The 20027-nt window shown below is 43.9% G+C and overlaps 1 protein-coding gene across 1 annotated transcript in view; it reads right to left on the bottom strand.

The window, feature by feature from the left end:
- NIN (ninein) overlaps positions 1–20027 on the bottom strand; it is a 102400-nt gene that overhangs the window by 67852 nt on the left and 14521 nt on the right. The window contains exons 4-6 of the mRNA XM_060142723.1: positions 14675–14756; positions 5031–5120; positions 2827–2996 (exon numbers count right to left, since the gene is read on the bottom strand). Coding sequence (XP_059998706.1) covers positions 2827–2996; positions 5031–5120; positions 14675–14756 — 342 coding nt within the window. The remainder of the gene's footprint in view (positions 1–2826; positions 2997–5030; positions 5121–14674; positions 14757–20027) is intronic.

Genomic DNA, 20027 nt, shown 5'->3' with positions numbered 1-20027 from the left:
TGAACTGTGTTGGCCAACTGAGTGGCCCTCAACTGCTGAGGCTATTGCAGAAACTGGCCAGGAAACAGGAGCGCTATCTTGACACAACAGGATGCCACAAGACCGACGCTGAAGAAACTATGCCACAGCCCGTGAGGGCGGCGCATGTGACCCATGGCCATGGTTACTGCATGGAGCTGGGGCTGGCCCTTCTTACTGCCAAGAGGAACATCAAAAACATCACACATGATTCTATTAACTTTGTAAAGTGATGAATCAACTTGAAAACTGACAGGCTCCATTCAGCTAGCAAAACACTTCATTTTTAGGCAAGAAAGCAGCTGGATGAACTTTGGTTTGAGTCCACTTTCAGCAATTAAAAAAAGGGGGGGAGGTAAAAATGTGTTATGTGATTCTACTAGAGGCTTTCTGGTTGGGATATAACAGACTCTCAAAGTCAAGTCAGTAGAGTCCTTGGGGAGAGCAGACACAGAGATAAATGACTCTCTACAGCACTCTATTTGCTCTCTATTGATGGTGGGTCGTTACATTAAAGCTTCTGTGGATAGTGTCAAAAGGTCACACTTGGGCTTCCCTGGTGGCGCAGTGGTTGAGAGTCCGCCTGCCGATGCAGGGGACATGGGTTCGTGCCCCGGTCCGGGGGGATCCCACGTGCCGCGGAGCGCCTGGGCCAGTGAGCCATGGCCGCTGAGCCTGCGCATCCGGAGCCTGTGCTCCGCAACGGGAGAGGCCACAACAGTGAGAGGCCCGCGTACCGCAAAAAAAAAAAAAAAAAAGGTCACGCCTAAGAGGTTTCTGGAGGAGTTAGGGAAGCTGAAGTTCATTGGGGGTGAAATGATTCTCCCAACATACCCTTTCACTAAGACAAAAGCAGCAAGATTTTGCCCAGACTCAGGCCTCAACCCTTCATTTTATTTACACATAAAACCAAAGCCTCACTTTTTAAACAGTACATCTCCCTGGAAATCAGTAAATAAGATTAAATAAGGATAAAAGAAATATCCTGCCAGCAACAAAATCAGCTCTGCCCAAGAAGATTTCTGAGTATCCCCAGGTGGTAACTAGAAACTCTCTTCTCAAAAAAACAAGCAACCATTTAATTTGTGAGCACCAAGTAACAGTGCCTCAGGTATTGAAAATGGTTGGAGAAAGGAGATACTAGACTTAAAGGTGTTTTCTGTATAAGAAAAGCTTCCCCCGTAAAGTGTTGAGACCTATTTTAACCATTTTTTTCACAGAGAAATGTCTCAGATACATTCCACACTCTTTAGGGTTATGAAACAGATTTAATGTTATAAAATGATACCCTTCCTGATAGCAAGATATTATGAACACTGCAATAACTGAAGTATGCAAATTACTTGCCTCCCTGAAATAGTACATATAACACTTTTGTGCATGTGAGTCTATGTGTTTTCTGGGGAAAGGGCCCTACCTAAATTCTCAAAGGGACCCAAGAAAGGGTCTCAAACCGACTGAACCAAGATGGGAAGTAGCCTCTGCCCCAGACCCATTGGTCCCCAGTGCTGTGATGTTCTAGGCAATGTTTTCCTTTTTGCTTCTCATGGTCTTTCTGTTTTCAGCTGTCACTTCTCACCTGCACCACTCACACCATTTTTGTGGTTTCTGTCTCCCTTCTCCCCTCTAGCTGCTTTTCTTCCTCTCTTCTCACTCACATTTCTGCCAGTGCTCCTTTACTTCTATTGTGAGGATAGGTATCACTGGATTTTAAAAAAAAAAGGTGATCTGATCAGCAGACCAGTCACGTGTCTTCTAACTCGCAGTACTTGTGGTTGTTTTCATTTTTGCTCAATACTTGAGCCCTTTCCAGTTACCTTTGAGTTTGTGGGGTTTGTAGGTATCTTTGGGTTTGTGAAGGTGCCAGATGTCTGACTGCTGGGGACATAACTGGAGCAAGCTTCTTGTAGATTTCAGCAAGCTGAACATGGACTTGAGACAGCAACAAACACTCATTCCCCCCATCAACCTACGATCTACAGACTACTTTAAGAAACTTGAGGCACTTTGTCTCCTTCCCAGCTTATATGAGCATCTGAAGTATCTGCATCCCCAGTGTAAGCTGGGATTTACAAGAAATATTTAGAGCTTGCTCAGCATGGCACCTTCAATCATGTTCTATAAATGGTATGCTGGTAAATGAGCCGTAAAGAAACAAGAAAATGTCACTGCTTCTCCTTAATTGGTAGATTATAGCACCATGTCAAATGGAAAGAAGGGAGATGAGGGAGGCAGGGTAATCTCTGACTGCTAGGGAGCCAGACATGCCAGGTGGGACAGAACCACTAAGAACCCTGGTAACTGCCGGGCACTGGGACAAGGATGAAGTTGCAGAGCTGCTTCGTCCCACCACAGAAGACAAGATGCTGGCTCTTGAAATGCCTAACCACACTGCCTTCATTGCTTACCTGTCACGGCGGCTGTCTTATAGTCTGCGGGGAAGGAGCTGGTTAGCTTTTTACATAACTAAAAATAACAGTGCTGTGGAGGAGAGAGATATTCCCAAGAAGAGCTAGAAGTGGCAGACCTCAGATAGTATAAGAATAACTGAATTCAAAAATGTATAAACATAAAGCATGCACAGAAAGGTCAGCTCTCCAAAAGTTGAAACAGATGAAACGTATAAACAACAGAAAAAGTAGTCACATATATCCAAAAGGCAAGTAATAAGATCAGCAAGTAGTTGAAAAAAATGGCTGAGAAAAGCCACAAACCCCTCAGTTCTCCTGTCTCTGCACCACTGTGATGTGGCTATCCATGGCTATCCACACCTGTGATCCAGAAGGATGTGCCTGTCCAATTTCTTACCTCACCGCGGTCGCTGGCTGGGATGTGTGAAGGCCTTGCTTCTTCATCGAGTGGCTCAATCACTGTCACCTCTGCAAATTCCTCCACGGATCCTTGAAACTCGGGTAAGGACCTTCGTCCGTAACGCTTCCCACCTCTAACATATTTGGGCTGAGCTTCGAGAGTGCAGTCTGGGCAAGGAGACAAGAGTTGAGGCCACATTACATGACAATCTCAGCCCCTATCTGACACACAGCCTTCAGACACAGCCTCTTATACCAGCCCCAAAATAAACCACCACCGTTTGCCAGTTGCGGTGGACGTGGGCGTATATGAGCCAGTAAGTCAGATGCAGAGCACAGCTTCTAATTCCGAATGATTTATAGCACCCCGAGTATATCTCAGCATGTGGTGGGAGAGATGAGGAGCCAGCAGTGAGGGATTTGTTTAAAACTAGGGAATTAAGATCAGGACAAAGCAAGCAGTCATATGTGTTCTTCTGTTTATTAAGCTCTGTTTTGCAGACAGAGGGAACAGGAGAGGGAAGGATCATACTACCAGAGACACGTTGGAAAATGATGATTAAAAAGAACACCTTATCAGCACTGTAAAGTTAGCATTCACACCAATTAGTCTGGAACACACCCCTCTAGTACCTTAGTGAGTCCTTTGTTAACCATCCCACTTTCTAATCCATCAGACAAGCAGGAAGACAGAACAAAGAAACTGACACAGTGGATCCTACTCAATTAATGACAGCTCACTGTTCATATGAAACTTGTCATCAAGATCTCATTATAAAATTAAAAGCTGTGGAATAAAATAGCAAACGCAAAACTGCATTAAGAAAATAATATATTATGTTCTTTTCTCTTCATGAGCTTTGTGTTGTACAAAATAAAAGGAATGTGTATAAGGGGAAAGTCATCTCTTGACCCTGAAGGACTTCAGCATTCAGCAGAACATGTCTCAGGTTCAGCCTTCATCACCACCCCACCATCATCACCACCACCAACACCACCAACACCACCATCACCACCACCACCACCATAACCACCATCACCACCACCACCATCACCACCATCACCACCACCACCACCACAATCACCATCACTACCACCACAATCATCACCACCATCACCACCACCATCACCATCACTACCACCACAATCATCACCACCATCACCACCACCACCACCACCATCACCACCACCACCACCACCATCACCACCACCACCATCACCACCACCGCCATCATCACCACCACCATCACCACCACCAAAATCACCATCACCACCACCACCACCACCACCATCACCACCACCACCACCACCATCACCACCACCACCGCCATCACCACCGCCATCACCACCAAAATCACCAGCACCACCACCACCACCACCACCACCACCACCATCATCACCACCACCATCACCACCACCACCACCACCGCCATCATCACCACCACCATCACCACCACCAAAATCACCAGCACCACCACCAACATCACCACCACCACCACCATCACCACCACCATCACCACCACCACCACCACATACTAACCTTTCTCTACAATGGTAGCTTTAGAGCAATAAAATAAATACTTCACTCATTAGGAATGTCAGCTTAGAGACACACTTTTTTTAGCACCTTGAACAGAATCAGGAGAACAAAATATTCCATTAAAATATAAAACTGGCAATGCTTTGATTTCAGTTCTTATCACCCACATGGACATACTGTCTCTCTGGAGAACATAATATGTGTTCTGTTTGAACATGACAGTCTTAACAAGGTATGTCTGAACTCAGACATGTAGATTTTTAGATGAGGGCTGTACACAGATCATCAAAACAAGGGTAACTGATTAGATAAGAACTAAAAGAACAAAACCTTTCCTTTATCACCACTGAAACCATGTTGGGGGTAGCTATTACTTTGTAGTCTCCCTGGGAGGACTGGTGATCCTGCGTGACTAACTCTGTCCTCCCCGCTCCCATGCCCTTCCTCTGGGATAAGCTTAGGTTTCACAATTGTGGTCAGAAACATCCTGAAAATGCTCGGCAAAGCTCAGAGTGAAGTATTTATGCTTGCTCTATAATTTCTAGCAATATTTATATCCAAAGTCCCAGCCAAGTCATTTTATTAGGTCGAGCGATTCTCTTACAGGAAGTGTTCAAGCATACAAAAGTTATATTGAAAGTCGCATGCATATTTGAAGGTACCTTTTATCAGAAGACAGTGTGTCAGCTTGTGAGCGTTCAGGAGCGGCCCAGACACCCGAGCTACTTGTTGGCAGCTGACACCCACAGATGCTAGTCAGATAAAAGGCAATGTAGAACCATCCTTAATTTATTACATATTCTTAAATTTTAGTGGCAGACAACAAGATACACCATTAGTGATGATGGGGGTTTGGAAAAGATTAAAGGGAAAATGTATAACGTCAGAAAATGGAACGTGGGATTTTCCCGGTATGAGAACATAAGTCATGGTCTGGGGAAGGAAGTGGCAGAGGAACTCTGAACGCATGCCGCATTTTTTCAGAGGAAAAAAAAGCAGTGGGGAAAAGCCACAGTCTTAAAACAAACAAACAAACCAAAAAAACCACAACCCACTGTGATTTAATCCAAAATCCACCTGTGGATGAAATATTTACTACTAAATGTTTCATGCTGTGTAGGGAGCAGCGGTAGATTTGAAATAGCTCTTTTTCTAAGCAATGAAAGACAACAGACTGTGAAACATTAGGGATCCTGTGGAGTTCTGGTTTATTTATACACTTACTTATTTTTGCATTGCCAGGAACTTTAAATTAATTCTTCAAACTCGAAGTTAATATCTTTCACAGAATGTGCATACATCACAAAGTCAATTTCTAGAGAAATCTATTAAAATGTAGAATCTTTTTGAATAAAGATATTAGCACAAAGGAAAAATGGGGCATTAAAGTTTCCTCGTAAGAAATTTCACAACACTTCCATACAATAAAGAATTAGACTAATCACACCAATTACAAATAGTTATATTTTAGACTTGAACACACTCCTACAGCCTTCTTTTATTTAGAGCATCAGCCTCATTGTATTTACAAGATAAGAAGGGGAAGAAAGGCATTAAAAGTAAGGAGATCCAGAGAGAACATTCATGGTCAACAGCCATTGTTGTGCTAAGCCTTTGAAAACTCCAGCGTTCTCCTGATGAATTTCAAGCAGGGCTTTACAAGTGCACAGCAGCAGTCCACCAAACAGGAGGCCTTCGTGGGGATTTCAAGACACTCCTGCCCACCCAAATTAAAGAATGCCTTACCCCTCCCTTACCATGCCCAACAAAGACTTGCCAAACCACAGCCCTGGGGCAAAGTGTCTTTACTTTATGGGCACATCCAGATGTGATGTATGTATTTCAGGGGTTTAGCCTGGAACAATTTTATCTATGCCAGATAATATAGGGTTATTTAATTTATTAAGAAATGAAATTATTTACACACAGCTTCCTTTAACATAAGTGTAAGTAACTGCACCGATCGTAAGCTCCAAGGAGGGACATGAAATGCCAGCGGAAAAAAAAAAACCAAGATATAAAGGACTGCTTGTACTTCCGGTATTTTATTTCCTTGAATGTATATTTATGATTCTACCTAGACTGTCAAGCTTCTGAGCCAGTTCCCCTTCTTTCCTATTTTCCATTTTCCCTGTTTGGCATCACTACATAAAAATACAAATGAGCTTTGAAGGAAAGCAGACAGGCCCGGCCTGCCCAGAGGAGTCTTAGACTCCTGGAGCCCCTGGCGAGCTCACAATGAGACGCACCAAGAAGAGAAACTCCAGAGGTGTGATAATGTTCACTTTCCAGAACCAGGATGAACCACAGTGCACATGTATGACTTGTGACCAGAAGGTCTTGCACTTACAATAAAAGAAAAATTGAAATTCAATGTTAATGAGGATGACCACTTGGCGCAGGCCGGCTGCAGCCAGGGAAAACAACCAGCCCCCAACCTGTCCCTCCGCCTCTCCCTCCCTTCCCCCCTCTAACTGAGCAGGGCAGTTCACACTCTGTACTCTCTCCCAGAACTGCCCCAGCCACCTGTGTGATGTGGACGGCCACTTGGAACACGCAGTTCTTCCAATGACCAAAGGCGAAGCAATGAGGACCCAAGAGGAAGGTGAAATCATTACCCAAAAACCTCAACACTACTTATTCCATCAACGTTTTTCTTGAAAAACACAAGGCTTAGGACATGGGATGAGGTACCATCCTCAGCACATACATGGGAAGTTAGAGGAGAGTTTCAAAGATGCACTCCAGTATTAGGTGGATTCATTTAACTTATATCTATCAGACACCTGCCGTGGACAAAGCATTCTATCGTACTTGTTGAGGGATAAGAGGGATATCGTAACACTTTTTGATTCAAACTTCCCTGTTTGACCTGAGGATACTTCCAGGGTGAAGAAGAAAGCCCTGCCTTTTCGGTGCCTGATCTTCTTGTTTTGGAATTGCTCACGTAGACCCCCTTGCTTTCTACTTCCCTTCCTGCCCCATTTCGTTAACCTGGGAAATCATTCCCAGAGACCCCACCCCCTTCCAAAGGACCTGGGCACAGGGAGATCATCTGAGGCCCTGTCTATACTACATTTCTGCTGAACTCACGGGATTCCTGAAACCCCTCTGACAATAAGGAGTCAAAAATGAAGCACGTGTAAACCTCAGGACAAGCCCCCCACGAGAGGCAGTCACGCAGCAAATGAGCACCACCAGCCCCACTGCACCTGCCACCTCCTCGCCTACTCTGAACGCACCGTTGCACAGGGCTTACACAGTCAGAGTGCAAACCCACACCTGATACTAAATAAGAGAAAAGGGAAGAAAAGAATCAAATCAAAGAGAAAAGGGAAGAAAAGAATCAAATCAATTGTTGATCATCAAATTATCAACACAGAAGGAGACAGAGAGATTGAGACCAATAGCAAGGGAAGGGGGTGAGGGACAGAAGACAGGCAGAGAGCTGGAGGCCTATGTGGGGATGGGGGAGGGGAAGCAGGAGGAACTGATGGATTGGGGACCAAGAGGTAGGAGAAGAATGGAGTGAGGGGCCAAGAAGGAGAGGAGAGGAGGGTGGAGGTGAGTTGGAGAAGTAGAAAGAAGGGATGGGGAGGGAGATGTCCCAAGGAAGCGAGGGGAGAAGAGAAGCCAAGAGAGAATGAACGACATACAAAAAGACACCCAGAAAGCCTTTGGACACTATCGGCCATTCCTTCTGCCTCCCAGTGTGCCCCGCCTCTGCAGGGACCGTCAGCAGGCAGGCTCCCCACCCCAACACTTTGTGTGCACACGGCCCTTGCCAAGGCAGCTGCTTCCCAGCCACTAGCACCCCACTCCCCAATCACGCCTCTCTTCCAGAATCTTCACACGAGATGCAGATGTCAACTGGAGCTTTCAGGTCCTCCCCGGATGCAATGACAGAATTTTAGGAGCAGTCTTCACATCATTTCTTACCAATCTGAGTGATGTTTCCTGCACGAACACAGGGGCTTCTGGGCACAAAGGTAATAAGGTGGCTCTGATTAGCCCTGCCTGGAAGGAAGCATCGAGGGGAAGGTTAGCACCCCGCAAGGGTGCTGAGGATGGTGGATGCGCGTGGTCTGGCAACCCCCAGGGCTGACTGGTCTGATCAGATGGTCTATCTAAGCCCTAGAGCAGGTGAAGGTCCGTCAATAAGAAAAACTCTTCGAGTTGATAATGATGATGTGATTGTTCCCCAACCTTCTTCCCAGGAGGATCGGCCTGCCTGCATCTTGAGCCATTTGGGGGATAAAGGCAGAGATCCACTTATCACCTAACTGAGTCCTCCCCATTGTTCAAGGCTCAACTCAAAACTCATTTCTTTCAAGTAACTGCTTGGCACAAGTTTCACGGAACGTTTTTTTCTATGAATTTAGTGCGACCCATACTGTTGATAGCTCCCGATTTAATAACGATCATGGTTATATTTTTCTAAAAGCATTTTACATGTTAGAATTACCTACCCAGCTGGACTGAATGCTTTCCAGGGCAGCAGTGCTTCATGGAAAGAGCCTGTGGGCTCTGAATTCAAACAGACCTGGACCCTCTGTCCTTATCAAGGTGAGGAGGACCTAACGTCCTGAGGCTTGGTCTCCTCATCCGGAGGAAGGGAAAACAACAGGAGTTCCGTGGGGCAAGGTCACTATTCTGTCAGGTAGTGTCCTCCCACCCAGACTCCTGGGGGTCAGCGGTGGCTCAAAGCCAGCAGAGCAGAGTCAGGGAGAGCCTCACAGCCCCCAGTCCCGCAGTAGATTCCCTGACCTCATCTGTCGCCATGGGTGAGATTACTGGCGAACACACAGTGACGACATCCAGTCTGTCATCTCAGAAACTGAGGCTGCCTCCGACTCATTCATGCCCTAATTTTCTCTTCCTTGTCATCTCCTTTCCCTTCATCAATGGGCTGACATGAGAGGACACACCAATTCTCTAAGACTCCCTGCAGAAAACTACCATTTTCATGTCCCCAGTTTGGAAACCTTCTCATACACTGGAATTGAAATAAACTTACATCAGCACAACTCCCAAGCAAACTGTTTCATTATCAACATTCGCACCAGCCCTATTTATTTAATTTTAAATAACAGGAGTATCTTTTTTGCACATACACATATTTTTAAAAGAGTGCCTTCTTACTCCCTGTAAAATCATAACAATAAGTATTCTTCTATAGGACAGCTGAATAGTTGCTTAGTCTTTGATTCCACAGATACATCATAATTTGCCTAACCAAAATACACTGTCAAATATTTATTCTTGAGATATATATATATAGTTTTTGGGTTTTTTGTTTTACTATTTTAAATGACTATCCTTACACACACATCTTCATGCACATCCATAATTATTTCCATAGCATAAAATCTGAGAGTGGCATTGATTGGCCAAAGGCATTTTTATGGTATTGTTTTACATAATTCTAGGAAGGTTTTACATGACCACCAGTGGGCGTGAATGTTTCCAATTCCCTCTGACCTTAGGAAATGGGTCCTCACACCCTCTTTTGATAGTGGTGGTGGTTAGTGGTAGTGATTTTACCTTACTTTTAATTTTTGAAGAAATTTTCTGGTGCTCACTGTTAGCATCTCATACATACCAAAGGAACCGAGGACTAAGCCCTTACTCAACCAGAGAGAGGACAAGAGAACATGCCTGTTGGGCCATCTGTGTATATCTCCTAAAAACAGGGTCCTCAGCCAGAGTTCAGTTCAACTCTGAATACAGCTGCAAACACAAATCTTCAATCACTGCAAACCAGGATCTAGCCCACTGTCTGGCCATGAGACCTGCCTTGCTGAGTGAATGAAGAGATACTTGTTTATTATATTTATAGCTTCCCAAAATATAAGGAAAATAACTAGAAATAGGGCAGTTTCTGGAATTAGTAATGTTTATTACCAAAAAAAAAAGAAAGAAAAAGAAAAAAACAATCATCTGCCGTGCCTTTTTGTCTAATGATTTGGTTTTTCCACACCTGGGTTTTCCCTCGCCCAATAAACAAAGGAGAGATATTTTACATTAACCGCATGAGGGAAAGAAAGAGCTTCCTGCATTATGCTAACATCTACTGCAGAACACAAATCTAATGTAAGATGCATCAAACAAGGACAAAATCTCTGGAGAACAGATCCAGACAGCATGTTGGTACCACGTCACTTAGAGCCTGTGCCCATCTCCATTATAAAAATCAAACTGTCCACATAGACATGAGGGAGCGACGCCGTCAGTGACGTTAATCAGTTTGGAATTTACAAAGGACTCTCTACATCCCCAACCCATTTTTCTGACCTTATCTGCATTTCAGTACTTTTCATTGTGTACTATTGTTGTTTTAGGGAAAAAACTCTCTCCTAGGAGTCTTAGAATCATACACATCAGCATTAAAAAGATGCTGGAAATCATCTAGTTCGCACCCGCTAATTTTAAAAATAAAGACACTGTACCGCAGAGACGTTACAAATGGCACAACCCAAGACTACATAAATAATGACTTAATTCCATCTCCTCTGACATCCTATTATAGCTCTGTGTTTGTATTATTTATATACAACTGCCTTTTATTAGAAGAATATGAAAGCATGAACTATACTGGGCATTTGTCCTTAGGAAGCAGACCCTTATAGTGTCAACTTATGTTGGGCGAAATTTTATAGAAACACAAAGCTAGCTTTCTGCTAAATGTAGATGTCATTTAGATATTAGGAGACAACACAACTGAATCTGGGAGCTGAATGGATTTTAAGTATTTTCCAGCACAACTACTTTCACATATGAGGCAACTGAAGACCACAGAGGTTGTGACGTATAAGGCCACCCGATTAGAGGAGCAGGGCCAGTATTTTGTAACTCCTGGTTCAAGGGTCTTTCTACCTCATCAAGCTGGATTTTCTGTATTACAGTCAGGTGCAACACCTGATATTTTTAACTTATAAAAATCTTGGATGTTATAAAATATCAATGCATGACCCACTCAATGTCTAAGGCTGTGCACCATGGCCCTCCTATTTTTGCAGTCACCTTCCATAGTTGAAGAGTAACCTTTTCTCGCAAAGTCTAGGAGGTCCACTGATTTGAAAAGGCAAGACAAAAATACAACAGCCCTGGCCCCTTACGGCAGAAGATGAATTAAGTCCTGAACAGCCAAATAATGTCACTAATGATCAGGTGAAACCTGCTCTTATTTGCTCCTTCCTTCTGCCTCTGGCCGCCTGTCAAAATCTTTCTGGCCAGGCTGCACTGACTGAGGACTGCTGCCCCCAGCTCATCCGTCTGAGGGTTAACATCCTCAAGCCAAAGCCTCCTGGAGTCCCATCCCTTGGTGATACAGTGTCAGCATCCTCCCCTGCTACTATCTGTGAGACTTCAATTAAGCCACATCCCTCTTTGAGCCTCAATTTGCTCATGAATAAAATGGCAGCATTTGCTCCAGCCCTACAATCATATGGTCTATGAGTTAAGGGAGAGTTATTTTCATAAAGGGGAAGGAGGGGGCGAACTCAAGGGGCCTCTCGATATACAGCATTTGAGTCCTGATCCTTCTTTCTCTGTCTTTCGCCGGCCAAGCCAGACAGCCTATGGGGGTGGAGTCACATTTTCAAGTGGGTGGGAGGACATCTGAGTGGAAAGCAATGCATGATCCCCAAAAACAACTGGAAGGGCCAGGGAGCGATGGGCAAAAGATAGAAAAAGCAGAGACTCTCAGGAACAAAGAAGGAATGACTCCCAGCCTCATATGAGATAAACACTCTTAAGGCACAGGCTCAATCCTGGATTTTATGCTGCCAGGCCAAACATTAGGAAGTCGCATACACGCTGGATGAAATGCTATAATTACTTTGCTGCTTCATTACACTGATTTGGGGCAGCTCAGTAACAAAGGTTTGCTGCAGCCCACCCAAAGGATGGAGCACACGGTGACCTATAAAAATCCCTCTGCGTGTCCCCCTGGAAGATTTGTCCAAATGATGGCCTCAGCCTGCACAGCACTGAGGCATATATACATAACTCTGAAACTACCGCCTGGAGCTGAATTCATAAACCTTACTTCCGAGCTGTTACCAAGCTCAGCCAGCCATTGTCTACCTCCCCATCATTCAGAGCCCTCTATGGGGCACCCTTCACATTTGTGGTCACATCAATCTGTACATTTATGATGACACTTTTCTGGCAGGTGACAGGAGAGGTTTTGAAGAAAGAGCAGCAAAAGGACCACGTGAACTAGTGGTAGCACTGCCTGTTCCAAACCCATATTATGGTAATACAGAAGAACACTGAACTTAAGCTTATGTTACCAATGCTCACATGAAATAAAATAGATGTGGTAATGTCACCATAGCTCTAGTCAGGGTCCCTAGATCTTGCACTATTGTCATCAAGATGACAACCTTGGGGCTTCCCTGGTGGCGCAGTGGTTAAGAATCCACCTGCCAATGCAGGGGACATGGGTTCGAGCCCTGGTCCGGGAAGATCCCACATGCCACGGAGCAACTAAGCCCACGCACCACAACTACTGAGCCTGCGCTCTAGAGCCTGCGAGCCACAACTACTGAACCCATGTGCCACAACTACTGAAGCCCGTGTGCCTAGAGCCCGTGTTCCACAGGAGAAGCCACCGCACCGCAGCGAAGAGTAGCCCCTGCTTGCTGCAACTAGAGAAAGCCCGCGCACGGCAACGAAGACCCAACACAGCCAAAAATAAATACATTAAATAAATAAATTTTTTTTAAAAAAAGATGACAACCTTGATTTCAAATTTTTATTTATTTAATTTTGGCCGTGGGATCTTAGTTCCCTGACCAGGGATTGAACCTGGGCCCCAGCAGTGAAAGCGCCAAGTCCTAATCACTGGACTGCCAGGGAATTCCCAAGATGACAACTTTAAAAAAGTAAAACTGCCAATAAAATGTGAGACCCCATAATAACAGAAGTCCATGTTCCAGCAGTGGTCACCTACAGAAATTCTACTTTTTGTCTGGAAAATCTCTAGAATGCAATAACCTCCCTCCTAGGCCCACTGGGGGCTTGCAGAGAGCTCTGGAAAGCCTCAGAGTTCGCAATAACCTTAGCAAAAAGGGGGAGACTCCATCTAGAATCCAAAACACTGCTAAAGGCAGAGTTCATACATATGACACAAATCTGGGGCATTTCAGAAGATACGACGAAGAACTAGATCACCAGCGAGGATGAGACATGAGCTCCCACTTGTGCTTCTCCTAAATAGGTCACACTGAGTGACTCCTTACAGTGACAAACTGTCAATGATTTCTGCTCAGTCTCAGCACTGGACTATATTTTTAGTGTTCTCTTTTTTAGTGAGCAACTCTACGGGTTACACACACTGGTACGATCTGTAGCCACCACCACAATCAAGATATAAAACAGTTTCATCACCCCCAAAATTCCCTTGTGCCCCTTTATAGTCAACCTCTAATCCTAGCCCCTAATAACCACTGATTTTTTTTTTATAAAACCAGACTGTATTATAATATAAATTCCAACACTGTTTTAGACTTCCCCTTAAATATTTACCATATTTCATTGATTTTAAGACATAACCTCCCCCCACACACCCCTAGATTAGAATATTTTGAAATTATTATGTGTCTTACAAACAATGGCATTTTACCATTATAATTGAGAATAATTTTTCTTTTTAGAGGTATATAAAATAATTGTGTCATAATTTATGGTGCCTTTAAAAAAATCAGTGAAGTATAATATTAAGTTTTTCATTTCATAACGTTCATTGGATACTTACTATGTGCTAAACATCCTATTAGGCACTAAAAGTACAAAAACGAACAAACGTGGACCATAAGGAACTATCACTCGAGAGGAGATAGAGAAACAATTATAATATAATGTGATAAGGTCTGTAACAGAGGGCTATCCGCTCAGTAGGACTGAATAAAATTATCTCTTCATTGGCCAACCTTCTTCTTTCAGACAAAACTCCCCCCCAGTTCATACTGTTCCTCGTTCACAGGAAATGAGGAGGGAGGAAGTACCATTCAGCCCCACTCTGCTCATTCCTAGAATGAGTTTTGGCCACACCATCTGACACACCTCCTAGGAACAATCCAGTGATTTCTTCCACAATTCGCTGCTGTGGTAGAGAAGGCTCATCTTAGTGTGCAACAGCTGCAAGGCTTTTATGACCATGTCAAAAGACCAAAAATACCCACTCAATCTGTGGGAGGCGGATGCCCCAAAGCTTTCACAGACATGCTTCAAGGTCCCCAGATTCTTCCCTGGACAACTTTTAAAGCAGAAGGAAGAGAGGAAAAGTTAGTGTCCTTACCTGGTTCTTGAAAGTGTTCTTCATTTGATAGAGTTCTAGACAAGATAAGTATTAATGCTTCTTTAAATTGGTCAAAATGCACCTAAAAATAAACAATTCAAAAGAAATTCAAAATAGTTTCCACAGCCTTAAGGAAGCAAATCCATCTACAAGGTTCCAGAACCATTTGTTAGCATCTGACAGCCTTGAAGTGAGTCAGATAACCTGTTTTTGTTCCTTTTTTTCTTCATTTCTCTAAAGCACTAAAGGGAAAATAGGCTGATCATTTTACACGCCAGTGTCACCAACACTAATATCAATATTTATTCAACCCTGAGGGGGAAAACTACACAGCAAAACCCTCTTTATAAACTCAGAAAAAGATAGGTTTTGAATTCTTAGCTCCTTTAATTTTTCTAAACAAGACCGGAAGAGAAAGATGTTAGGTTAGGTACTAGGAAAAACTTTCCAAGTAAATGACCCTCTGTAACAATGTCCCAAAGATGCTTTCATCTCTTAAGATATTCTAGAAGAGGGGAAACTACCTCTCGAAGATGACTTGAAATACAGTCTTGCTTGAGGCAGGAATATGTTATATATTTATCTCCCAAGGCCCCTGTAATTCTATAAACAAATAGAAATCAATAGCAAACACAAAGAATAAAAGAACCTTGGGAAGCATTCTCCCGAATTCTTAAAAATACAATTACCTTGACTGAAGTAGGAAAGAACCTGAGTTTCACTTACGTGAATACTCAGAATTGGGATATTACTTTGGTTAACGGGATAAAATAGTTTTCTTTATGGTCAAGTACATTCTTCTATAACTTAAATTTACATGATCTCACCATGCAGCAGAAGGGAGAGATGGTATTTCTTCTCATCATAATTGTAGTTTAATAACGTGGTGCCTATTTATACAGAACCCTGTATGTAAATACAAAGTTGGTAAATTTATAACTTGTGCTGCTACGGGTCTCTTTAGACATCATTACAAAACGTTGCCTAGGAGATTAAATATAATGACAGATAAAAACCACTTCTGAATTAAATGTGGAAAAGCAGCAAACCTTGTTAGTTATCTAAACAACGAAGGAAACCAATCATATGTCTTATTCACACAAATCAGTGCAAAGGAGAGGAATCCACTGAGGTTCACATGTCATAAAATAGCATATGCTTGCAATTTACCACTCTCTCCCAAAGAATATGTGATTTCTCTACCACATTCATTTTGATTACTTGAAATTGCTTTCTAAAATCATATTCCTTTAGATCACACAGACTAAAAGTCAGCATATTTGTGCAGCCAGAGCAGAAGTCTGTTCAGGAAGGGAGGACATCTGCTAAAGAGCCAGGGTGGTACAATCAGTGAAGGACTAGAAGATTACAGAATTATAAACTGTGCTAATTAGGTTTCATAGCTGACGAATCACGGAAGAGCCTGGGGGAGGAAGGAGAACTAGGTTCCGCCAGAGTCAGGAATGGGCTTCAGGCACCGTGGCATCCAGCTTCAGTTACCGGGGGCGAGGCCATCTTCCCAACCAGCCGGCCCACAAACAGCACCTACCCAAGCCTCTCCCACTCAGGGGCATCTCCCACCCTGGCATCTACTATTTCCTACCAGAATCAGGCTTTCCTCTTAGGGTGGGCAGGAGAAGGGTGAGGAGTGAAAGCTCTAAGCTGGGGCAGCTGGGTCTAGGTCCTGACTCTGGCTCAGCCACTGTGAATTGGCTCAATTACCAAACCTCTCCAAGTTTTAGTTTGTTCCACTTGAAAAATGGGTTATCTAACAACTCAGCTTTATGATTCACTCAACAGATATTTACTGGGCCGCTGCTATGGGCCAGGCCCTATCCTAGGCCCCGCTGATAGAGCCGCCATGGAGCGCGTAGTCTCAAGAACTGTCACAGGGAATCAGGCAGGTACTGCTAAGGGCACTGCATGTATTTTATGTTATTTATACCACCGCCTCCCTCATAGTGGCTTTAGGGAGATAAAATGAGAGTTATGTAAAGTGTCTAGAACTTCCTGGGACTTGCTAGGTAGTCAGCAAGTGGTAGTTAACACTACTAACAGGACTAGTAATGGGGGTGACTGTTCTCACCACTTTCACAGAGAAACAGGGCCATATTTCAAGCAAAGCAACTGGCCATGAGAGTGACCCAACCAGCCAAGTGGTAGGGCGGGGGTGACAGCAGGAGGCCCAGGAGCCTGCCTCCTCCCAGGACCTGTGCAGCTGGCCAGCATCAGAGAAATGGATCCAGTCTGCTGTGTTTAGGGACCCCAACTCCGAGATTCTCCTCTCCCTTAGGGTATCAGTGGACACGACCCAAATGAAACCAGAGTCCCTCACTGCCACCGTAATGAGTTGAACAGAAGGAGGCTCCTGTTTCAAAAGGGATGTGGTTGCCTAGAGACTTCCACATCCTTTATATCTGACTCTGTGGGTCTCTGCTGGGTCTCCTCAACGTGTCAGTTTTGATAGAGGTCATTGGAAAGAGCCCTTCGGAATTTAGTCCTAACATAGTTCAACTCGGCGGGGATTAGCCATGCAGGTAACTCAGGGGTTTCTGGATCTCAAGTTTACTTCCCCCAACCTCCAAACATGACGAAGATGTCAATAACCTGGAAGTTAATTCTAACCAACTTCTAAGACTTTATTATACCAGATTCAAGGGACACTTAGGCCTCATACAAACACACCCACTTCTGAGACAGTATGTACCTCACTGACATAGAGGTTGCTCCTCTCTCAGCCTCAGTCCTCTAGAGCATGGCAGACAATCGGGAAGCGGACACGTGGTGTCCAAAGCTGAGGAAGGTGTCGTAAAGCCCACTCGCTCTTCTTGTAGAATATGCCCTGGAACCGACTCAGAAGCTATTTCCTCTCACTCTACGTGATTTATTATCAACTTCATTTTCCTGCTTCCCAACCCCCTACAGATTAGAAACAGCAACTAAAAGACAGAGACACTTCAAGGTAAGTACAAGAAGTAGCTACTGACATACTGGGATTGAGAGAAGACATTAACTATACCCCCTCGAACAAAAGTAAAGTATAATTTTTTATACTTAAAAAAAGTTTAAAAGACGTACGCACTCAAAACCTAATAGGCTGGGGTTATTTAGTATTGAGGCAAGGATCTACGTGCTGCTAAATAAATCCTGAGGGTATTGTTCTTATAATACAGAAGAATAACTGACAGACCAAGAAGACTTTAAATGATCAAGAATAACCTCATGATGTTTATTATACTATTTGGTAGGGTAAAACTTTAATAAAATTTTCTCAATCCCCAATGGTTAACCCCTTTTTAATTTTTTTAAAGTTTGCCACTAAATGGGGTAAGAGATCCAGTTATTAGAAAATTACATTAATGCGAGTTCTGGGAGCATTACTGTAGGCTCATTCTTTCCTGGATATTTGGCCAGTTGAATCTCACGACATCCATGAGAGACGGTCAAGGTCCCTCCTTTGAACTGAGGGGAGAGAGGCTCAGAGGAAGCACGTGCCTTGCCCAAGGCCACCTGTCTTGAAGTGATAGAGTTACCGGGAGAACTGAGGCCTTCCGAATGGACTCATCAAAGTCCAGCCACCCTGCCTGCCCCAGGCCCTCTTCACTCCTGGTCTGACTCTCAGGGAAATCCCTCTGCTGCTCCAGGTCAAATCCTCAACTTTACACAATGTCACCAGGTACAAAGTAGGACACTGGGGACTCAGAGGACACAAGAGCAAGAGAATATATGATTCTAGAGTGTGGGAGGGTGGAATGGGGAAGAAGAGAAGAAAGTTGATTAGTAACTATAATGCAAGGCAGAAACTTGCAAATACTTTGAGAGAGACAGAAAAAGCTGGCAGGGGCCTCTGATAAATGAGCATGTCCTAGTAGGCCAGCAGGGAGGAAAAGAGGGACAGTTTTGTGACATTTGACTTCTCCAAGATGTTCACAGGCAGAGCTTAAAGGTTTCCAAATAGACTGAGGATGTATTAAATCAGCCACATTTTAGAAGGAAAAAAATCTATAAAAAACTAAACATGGGGGCTTCCCTGGTGGCGCAGTGGTTGAGAGTCTGCCTGCCGATGCAGGGGACACGGGTTCGTGCCCCAGTCCGGGAGGATCCCACATGCCGCGGAGCGGCTGGGCCCGTGAGCCATGGCCGCTGAGCCTGCGCGTCCAGAGCCTGTGCTCCGCAACGGGAGAGGCCACAACAGTGAGAGGCCCGCGTAGCGTAAAAACAAACAAACAAACAAACAAAAAACTAAACATGATTATTAACTCAGGGGTTCTTCACAATCCAGCAACGCCTATCTGGGTGACACCCTTCTTCCCCCACAAAAAGAATCTAAAAATCCAAAACAAAAAACCTGGCAGGCTGATCAAAAAACAATTGGAGCAGCTTGAAGTCTTAAACTGCCCTTTATTTCCCTTCTTGTGAGGGCAGAGACACCGGACCCTCTGCTTTAAATAGCAGTAAATTCCACATCTTTCAAGAGAGTTCTCTAATAGAGGCCGGTGACTACTATTTTCCATCAATGCTCATGAATACAGATGGGGCAGAAAAGCCCCTCAGGGCACAACCCAGAACCGAAACGTGAACAAACGCCCTCTATTGTGAAGAAATGCACGTCAGTGGGCTCACTCAGTTCAGTCCCTGTAATTTTGAAGTACCATTTTTTCTCCTCCAAGGGAGCTTTACTACTGTATTCTGTTAAAATTTAGAAATCTTCAGAAATATACAATGCGATTAAATCTCACACGGTAACCAGCGAGAGCCATGTGTACCTCGGCTGGTACTCCCTCATTTGAATAATAATTGCCGCCATTCATTTTACAAGCATTCCTATACCTTGTATACCTCAAAGGGCAGTTTGCAGCAATGGGAAAATTACATGACTGACTAAAAACACACATGACATTTAAACTAAATTAACAGGAAGACTAGTTAAATCTGACATTTTTTTGTCATGTGTCACCACCGCTTAATAGAAATTTACCTCATCACTTTTCCTCCCCAAATTTCATAGGAATGCTTTTTGAGAAACATAATTTGCCTTTCTGAAAAAATAATTTAAGCACAGCATAAGAAACAAATTCTATTTCAAACCACACACAAAAAACCCTGTAACAGGAAGTAGAATGAGGAACTTAACGTTGCATAAAATCATCTCGAGCAATCATGGAGATCAGATGCATACGGTTTCCCCATGTGTGCAGGCAGCACTTCAAACAGACCTGAGATGAGAGGGCTCAAGCCAGCGTTCAACAAAGTGGGCTTATTAGACCAGACAAAGGCCCACGTAACTCTCATCACACTTAGGAGGTTTGCAGCCATTAATACACAGGGAAATCAAAGAAAGGACATTCAAAAC

This window comes from Lagenorhynchus albirostris, chromosome 1 (assembly GCF_949774975.1).
Source record: "Lagenorhynchus albirostris chromosome 1, mLagAlb1.1, whole genome shotgun sequence".
Lineage (NCBI taxonomy): Eukaryota > Metazoa > Chordata > Mammalia > Artiodactyla > Delphinidae > Lagenorhynchus > Lagenorhynchus albirostris.
The sequence above is the reverse complement of the archived record's forward strand: the minus strand, read 5'-3'. Positions and strand labels throughout refer to the sequence as shown.